A 7,767-nucleotide genomic window follows, 5' to 3' on the forward strand; every position below is an offset into this window, starting at 1 on the left:
AAATTGGAATTTAAGACTCCTTGTCCTATTGTTTTCACTGCTAAGCACAAAAAGTTTGATCGATCTACATTATAAACACCCTTAATAATCTTAAACACCTCAATAAAATCCAGAAAAAACAAGTTTAGAGATTTTAGTCTCTCCTCATAGGACAATCCAACCATCCCAGGTATCATTCCAGTGACTCTTCTCTGAACCTTCTCCAACAATTCAATGTCCTTTTTGAGGAAGTGAGCCCAAAACTATACACAGTATTCTAAATGAGGCCTTACAAGTGATCTATACAGTGAAACAATAAAATCCGTTGTCTTGTATTTAATGTTTCTATAGATGCTACACAAAATCCTATTAGTCCTATTGCTAGCTACAATATACTGTTTATGTGACTTAAGTGATTTTTCGATCACAATACCAAGATCTTTTATCTTCAACCACAGTATTTAATGTATTCCCAGTTAAATTGTTACAAGAATTTGAATTGTGAAAACCTACCTGCATCACCTTACATTTTGGATAGTTTAACATCATCTGAAACGTATTGGCCAAACGCATCAAATGATCTAAATATAAGTGAAGTGGGAGGGTCTCAAAAATTAGAAAAGTGGGGAAAATTAGGTCTACTAGTAGATTTGTGCAATGGTCCATTGCACAAATAATTTCATTCAGTATATCAAGAAAGACTAAAATTCAACAAAACACTTCCTTCACATCTGCCTAGCTCTACTAGTATGCTGAATTATTTCCTTAGAGGTTATGCCTAACTCTCTTTATTTGCAGAATAGCTTCTTCAAACATTGCTGTCTCATTTGTCCTAAAACATAAACAGATTTCTGTGTTTCCAGTTTATGAACCACTTTGTATTTCATTTCATGTAGGTTTTGTGTGCATATCCTGTAGTGCAGTCCTGGTATAGGTTATTTTTAACTGTTTTTTTCAAGATAACTGTTATGCAAGAGTCACTTGTCAAATAGTATAATGTTTAATATTGAGGTTTAAACATTTCAGACCTTCTGTGTTGTTGCAAAAAAATGTAGCCAACTTGGATATGCGAGTTTAAATTTATGATAGGATTGTGTTTTGTTGAATTTATTTTAGTATTTCATTGTGCTGTCACACAAATCTGAATAGGGTGTATGTGGGACTGGTATACTAGTATAGCTAGATGGAAGCAACCTAGATTTTATATTTTGGCAATTGTTCCTTCACACTATGTGGACAACAAAATCCTTTGAAGCTCATTAAGTGTAGGATTGATTTCTGTACTTTTGTAAACCCAAAGAGATTTTATTATATAATATATTTGATATAAGATAATGTTTAAATCCAACTTTCCTCAGTTGCAATATAAAGCATTCTGTTTAACTTGGATAGCAAAAAAAAAAGATTCAAATTTCTAAAGTGTTTCATTTCCTATGACTAGTCTGCTATCGATATTGTAGTGATTTTCACCATAAGACTGAAACTAATTCTTAACAGAGAGACACAGTAATCTACACTTCTAGTGACCAGATGTAAAATAATTCATCTGTTTATTTAGTTAAAAGGAGAGTTGTCACGATGTGAGGCACTGAAGAGGCAGAATATCCAAAACTTTGTGGAGAAAATGAGAACAGAACTACTTAATTGGTGGAACAAGTGTTTTGTGGGAGAGCACGAAAGGAAGCAATTCTCTGCCTTTTATAGTGGTGAGGAACATTTTATCACCAATAATGTGTGCTTAGAGAAATTATTTTATAAATATTTGGCTATTTTAAAATGTTTTGCAAAGAAATTTTTGTCACAGTTGTGAAATCTTTTGAAACATTATTATTTATTCTGCAATTAAAGCATTATCACCACATTATTAAAAACCAAAGAAAGCTAACAGTATATATCAGGACTAAAACATAACTTGTTAATTTTTGCTTTAACATTAAGGTTTCGGGATCCACTTTTTCTTTTTTGAACAACATGTGTTTCAGTTTCCTTTAAGTACTTGAGGATCCAAGCATAAACCAGTGGTTTGCATGCCAGACTGTAGGTTTTGCAGTTTGTGTTCCATTTCTGACAAAAAAAAATTACTTCCACATTTTGGGGAAAGTGTCATATAAGAGTGACAGTCAAATCCAATTCTCTGATCTTGCAAGAGTTGGCAGTGGGTGATGTTGACTAGCTGCCTTCCTTCTAGTCTACTACTACAAAATTTGGTTTAGCTAGAACAGATAACCTTCATGTGGCTCTGCATAAAATTCAATAAACAAACAATAGAATGACCAGCAGTCAATCGAAATAAAGCATAGTCATTTTCTCGATATAGCAAAATCTGGATAGGAGAATTTTTATATGCATTCTGATGTTATTGTAATAGTTGATCATAATAAATTAAATGTAAAAATTGTACTTTTTTTATTTTACTTAATTTAATACTTGTCATGAACAAATATTCAGAATTAAGTTTAAGAAATAGTACCAGTTTTTGTGAACTGTACAGGGCTTGTATGGGTCTTTATAAACCATGAAGATGCTCAAGAGATTTTTAACGTCAGCTGATGGGTGAGTGATATAATATGTAAGTTAGGCAAGAGTCAATGGTTAGAATGACTAACAGTCAGTTAGTTGGTTCAGCACTGCAAGTTGAGTTTGTTTTCAATGAAGTAACAGAGATACAAGAAATAGTACCATATGTATGAAAAATTAGCAAATAAGTGGAATTTTTATTGAAGAGTTATTTGTGAAACTAGTCCTGTTAGTAGTTAGTGAAACTGTGCAAGTGTAGAAGTTGTAGTCAAAAAATGAAATACTTTTGTTATAATCAAGTGGACTGGGCTTTACATTACTTTTTACCAAATAATTCAAAACAACCTACGCAACAATAAAAACTTGCAACTTTATAATTTCTTTGGCCAAAAGATCATCAATTGAAGTGTACTTATAGCATATCACATTGTAAACTTTGGTCCACAATTAGCCATACTTAAAATAAAATTACATTAGTGAGTTTGTCTAGTGTGATCAGATTTATTTTAATTTCAATATATCCCCTGGGAGGAAAAAAAAACTGAGAATTATTTATTACAAAATGTACTCTGAAAATCATGTTGATTGAAGAAATATGAGTTGTTGTGTGACTTTGCATGTTTTTGCACTGTAATGGGGGAAGGGAGAGAAAAGGTTGTATGCACCATTTGGCCTGAAATATCAGCTTTGCATTTGAGAAATCAAAAGATTTGGTGTGTGACAGAAAATTCAGATTCTCCAGTTAACCAGTGCATATGTAAAAATTCAGGTACTTAGGTGACTGGCTTTTGAAAAACAACTTTATTTCATTATTCACATTAATCAAACTAGCATTGTATGGGGTATAATTTTGTGGAGTTAGTGCATAGTACATAGTGATTGTCCTGCTGTTTTGAGCTTAAATAAAAGTGAAGCTTTTGTGATAAATATGGAGATTTTCAGTCATTTAGAGACCATTGAAGTAATACTCAACATTAATAAAAATAATAACTATTAAACACATGGAAGAGAAAATAAATACTTACATAATGTAACATCTGAAACTGGTTGGTAGGAGTTCAAGACTGTTTACTTGTTTGGTAAATTTTGTGCAAAGTTACTCCAGTGCTATCCCTAATTTTAAAGTGACAAACAAGAAAAAAGGCAGTTAATCAACACAAACTCTTGGGCTGCTCTTTACCTCTGAACAGTGAGATTGGCCTTTATATTGTATACTCCCCACAAATTCTGAGTCTAGCACCAGGACATATCAGGTCTAATGGTTAATCCAAGACAGTGCAGAAATCAAAAAAAAACATCAAATAGTCCAGATTGAAAAAATAAAATCTTGTATTTCAAATATTACGTCCGGATGGGTGCATCTTGGCTGAAGGGCAAAATTGCACCAGTGAATTAGAAAAATTATAGAAAATAAACTTGTAGTTGTTGTTTCACACATTGACAAAAAAAAATTAGGATTTAATGCATAAATTTTTTTAATCACCAATTTGAATTTTGGGTTGACTTCAATGCACTCCAAGTGAAATCATTAGTGTTTGGGAAATTCCTAAATTTTCTGAACATCATACAGCATTCTTACCCCCTAGGAAGAAGTCATAATAACATTGAACAAAATAGTGCTAATTTGATGTTGCAACTTGAATACAAGTGGTTTTATCTATTATTAGCCAATTGACGTTTCTCAACCTCAGTTGTCATACATAATATTAATACAAACTTTGTATTTGTAGGTATGTTTTTGACCACTCTGCAGACAATGTTATAGGGGACTTCACCCCATATTTAAATCAGTGAAGTGCCATACTCTTGGATGTGTGTGGTTGGTTAAGTATTGATGTCCAAGGAAATTACAGAAGTGGTACTGAGATTTAGATCAGACCTTGATGGCTAATTTTTGACCTCTCTAGTTTTTTGTTCAAAGTAGGTCATCACATCTTTGGCAGTACAGTACTGTATTGTTGAACAGTAAATCAGACACTTGACCTATATATATACACTGTTAATGCTAACTCAGGGCACAAAATAAATGTGGGGTATTGTTTAAAATTTAAGATTTTTTTTATGTGACCAAATATGTTGACCTGCCAAATAATAACATAACAAATTGACAAACACTTCTTTTTCATTAATAAGTTACTTTAAACTTATCAAGATAATAATAAAGTTAACTCTCCAAGATGCAGGAAGAAAAATTATGACTAAGAACCAGCTATAAGCACGTTACACATAAGAATGGTTTACAGTAGAGCAGATATCTCATGTTTTCTTGTGAATACAGAAACTTTACTTGTTTAGTTAAGCTATTGTTCTTTATTAGAAACTTTTCTAAAAAGTAAATAACTGAGGAAAAACATTGTTTTTTCCCATAGTGATTTTCATTGTGCAGCATAACCTTGCAGTGTCCTCCTATGTTTTTGTAAAATGCATCATGCATATATTGGGTAAAGTGCCCTGCACCACTGAATGTGGGAGATATAATGTGATTGACATATTACTTACATTATTTTACTTTCACTCAGAAGTTGTGATTAATAACAGCTAATGGCGTACCAATTTTTGGAATAGTATTCCATTTTTACTTTCCAGTCTATATTGTATTTTTGTTACAAGTTTTTTGGTGTAGTGTATGCATAATAAGCTAGAAATTTTGTTGTTATTCTACAAAAAGATCACATAATAAATACGAGAAAAATATACTAATGAGTTATTTCCTGAAATGTTACTAATAGGAAAAATAAGGTGACTAACTCTTTTCGTCGTATGTAAGTCTCAACTGAGGTATGTAAGTCTCTGAACTGAGAATTCCATTAACTTGAGTAATTTTTGTAAAGATAATCAGAGACCATTGAAGGTTGATTTTCATTTTATAATTATTGGGTAACATTTGATATAGTTTTCGAAGAAATGTGGATACTATAAAATAATGTTTGCACGTTAAGTCACATGGTTTTTTATTTGTAGATGATTACACTGAAGAATTGCTGAACCTGCATGATATTGAAGTTCAGAGAATGAAACAATTTTATTATATGAATGAGGAGTTGTTTCAGAAAATAACAAAGAGACAAGAACTTTGGGAACGAATGATTGATTTTGAGGTAGGTTTTTATTTATTTTTTCAAACAATCAATGTGTAATAACTACATGTAGTTAGAAACTTACATGATGTATGACTAAAGAGAAAAAATGAAATTAAAATAATAGTATGCAAGTTTATAAAAAGTAATACATGTAGTAGAATCAGGGTTTAGCAATTTTATTAGCTGCAGTTAATTGTTAGGAAAAGTTTCCTTTGTAGTCCATCTCAGCTTTATTTCTTAGTTGTAAATAAAAGTATTTGCATATAGAATTCGCATAAAAAGGTTGTGAAATTTTTTAGGCTTTTACGTTTTAAGTAATCTTTCATTTAAGATCCATGGATGTTACTGTGAACACTTTTGTGATGTGTATAGATGTTTTTTTCTTATGAAGACTACATACAATTGCACTCAGTACTAATCATGTATTTTTTAATAACTATTAAGATCTTTAATTATGTAGATATAACGATCTTTGTGTGTATGATTAGCATCGTAATGTGCAGTTCAAGTGTGTATTATCATAAAAGTTTTTTTCTTAACAAAACAAAAGCTTTGGATCATCAGGTTTAATTAAAACTTAGAGTAGCAGTTTTCAATTTGTGGTCCATGGACTCCCTTCGGGTAGTTCATCGAAAGGTTGCACAGTTATGGAAAGGAAAAAGCAGCATAGGGTTACAGATCCCATTATGGTCCACCAAGATTTAAAAAAGAAATACAGGTGTCTGCAGACGAAAAAGTTTGAGAACCGCTGACTCAGATCATTGCATTATCCAGCAACAGTTAGAATTATAACAAAATGTTTATTCTGCTTACTTATAGTTTTTAGAGTGATAAAAGTCATACACCACATATTTTAATTGGTGTTTATTTACAGAAAAAAGCCAGTGATCCAAATAGATTCATCAATCGAGGTGGAGGCCTTCTGCAGGAAGAAAAAGAAAGAAAGAAGTTACTAAAGGAACTTCCCAAGGTATGTTTAGCTCTGTTTCTAATGAAACTATTGGTCTTTAAATTGAAGAGAAAAAAAATTGTCACTTCATTGATATTGTGAAAGATTAAGTGGTTTGAAGTGATGGTACATCTTTGTTTTGTAATATGTATTTATTTATTATAAGTATTGCCATGGTTTTGACACACACCGTTGGCAGTTGTCAATATTTGCATAAATACCTTACCTGCGGCCTGAACAACACAGTTAAACTTATGACTCTCTTGTTGCAAGTCAGATGACACAAAAAATTAACTTTTTCTGGAAAGGTTACATGACAGGACTTTCTGATGCTAAATTCTTCTATTCTACAATTACAAAAGAACACAAGATATGAGATTTTTGCATTTCAGAGAAAGGGAAATCTGTTATGTTAAGCCATTAAAGCAAGGAAAGGTATGATTCTAGCAGGGATAAAACAAGTTACTTTGTGATCAAATATCAGTGAGAGACACAAGAGGTAGTGAAGAAAGTTAAACAGCTTGTCGCTAAGTGTAACACAATAGTCCACCTTATCCAAAATAGGAACTTTTCATAGAACTGTAAACAAAATAATTTCAATGCATCTTAGTCTACAAAACTGATACAAGAACCATATCCTTAAGCTTCTCCCAAGGTACATAGCTGAATGAAAACAGCTGTCAAAGGTGTCTGACATGTGACGAATGGAAATATGTCATCACATTGGACAGAGAATGTGCACTTAAGTGCTTGGAAAAGTCTGGATAGTTTCTTATTATCCTGCAATGATACATCATTTCAAAATTGGGTAAGAGCATGTTGTGAAAGTCTTACAACGAGATTTATGATGATTACAGGTTAATGGCAAGTAAAACATCTCAAGCTGAAGAGTTGATAAAATGCCAAGGTTAAATTTGTATACTATCAGGCCGACATGCTGACACCATTGTACCGTGAAGAAGTATTATCTTTGTAACAAATCGATATCAATAATGTACTAGGCCTGTGAGAAAAGTATCCGACCTTATTTTTTTTGCGATAACCTGATGGATTTGAATCAAGCGCGCTTGCATGAGCCGATCTTGAACCTTTGTGCGCATGCGTGAATTTTTTCCTGCTTGTTGATTGCGTCAGTTGTTGGCAAGCAGCCATTGAGTGAGGTAGTGTGTAGTGCTCTCGTCGGTTTTTCATTGCAAGGAAAATGACGGAACGACTGGAGCAGCGCTACTGCATCAAATTTTG

At 32.4% G+C, this 7,767-nt stretch overlaps 1 protein-coding gene across 2 annotated transcripts in view; it reads left to right on the forward strand.

Annotated features, from left to right (window-relative positions):
* Positions 1 to 7,767, forward strand: part of LOC106462201 (protein regulator of cytokinesis 1-like) — a 38,164-nt gene that overhangs the window by 15,875 nt on the left and 14,522 nt on the right. For both annotated transcript variants that reach the window (XM_022389391.1, XM_022389392.1), the window contains exons 6-8: positions 1,538 to 1,685; positions 5,458 to 5,594; positions 6,451 to 6,546. In XM_022389391.1, the coding sequence (XP_022245099.1) occupies positions 1,538 to 1,685; positions 5,458 to 5,594; positions 6,451 to 6,546 (381 nt within the window). The remainder of the gene's footprint in view (positions 1 to 1,537; positions 1,686 to 5,457; positions 5,595 to 6,450; positions 6,547 to 7,767) is intronic.

This window comes from Limulus polyphemus, unplaced genomic scaffold, assembly GCF_000517525.1.
Source record: "Limulus polyphemus unplaced genomic scaffold, Limulus_polyphemus-2.1.2 Scaffold1117, whole genome shotgun sequence".
Lineage (NCBI taxonomy): Eukaryota > Metazoa > Arthropoda > Merostomata > Xiphosura > Limulidae > Limulus > Limulus polyphemus.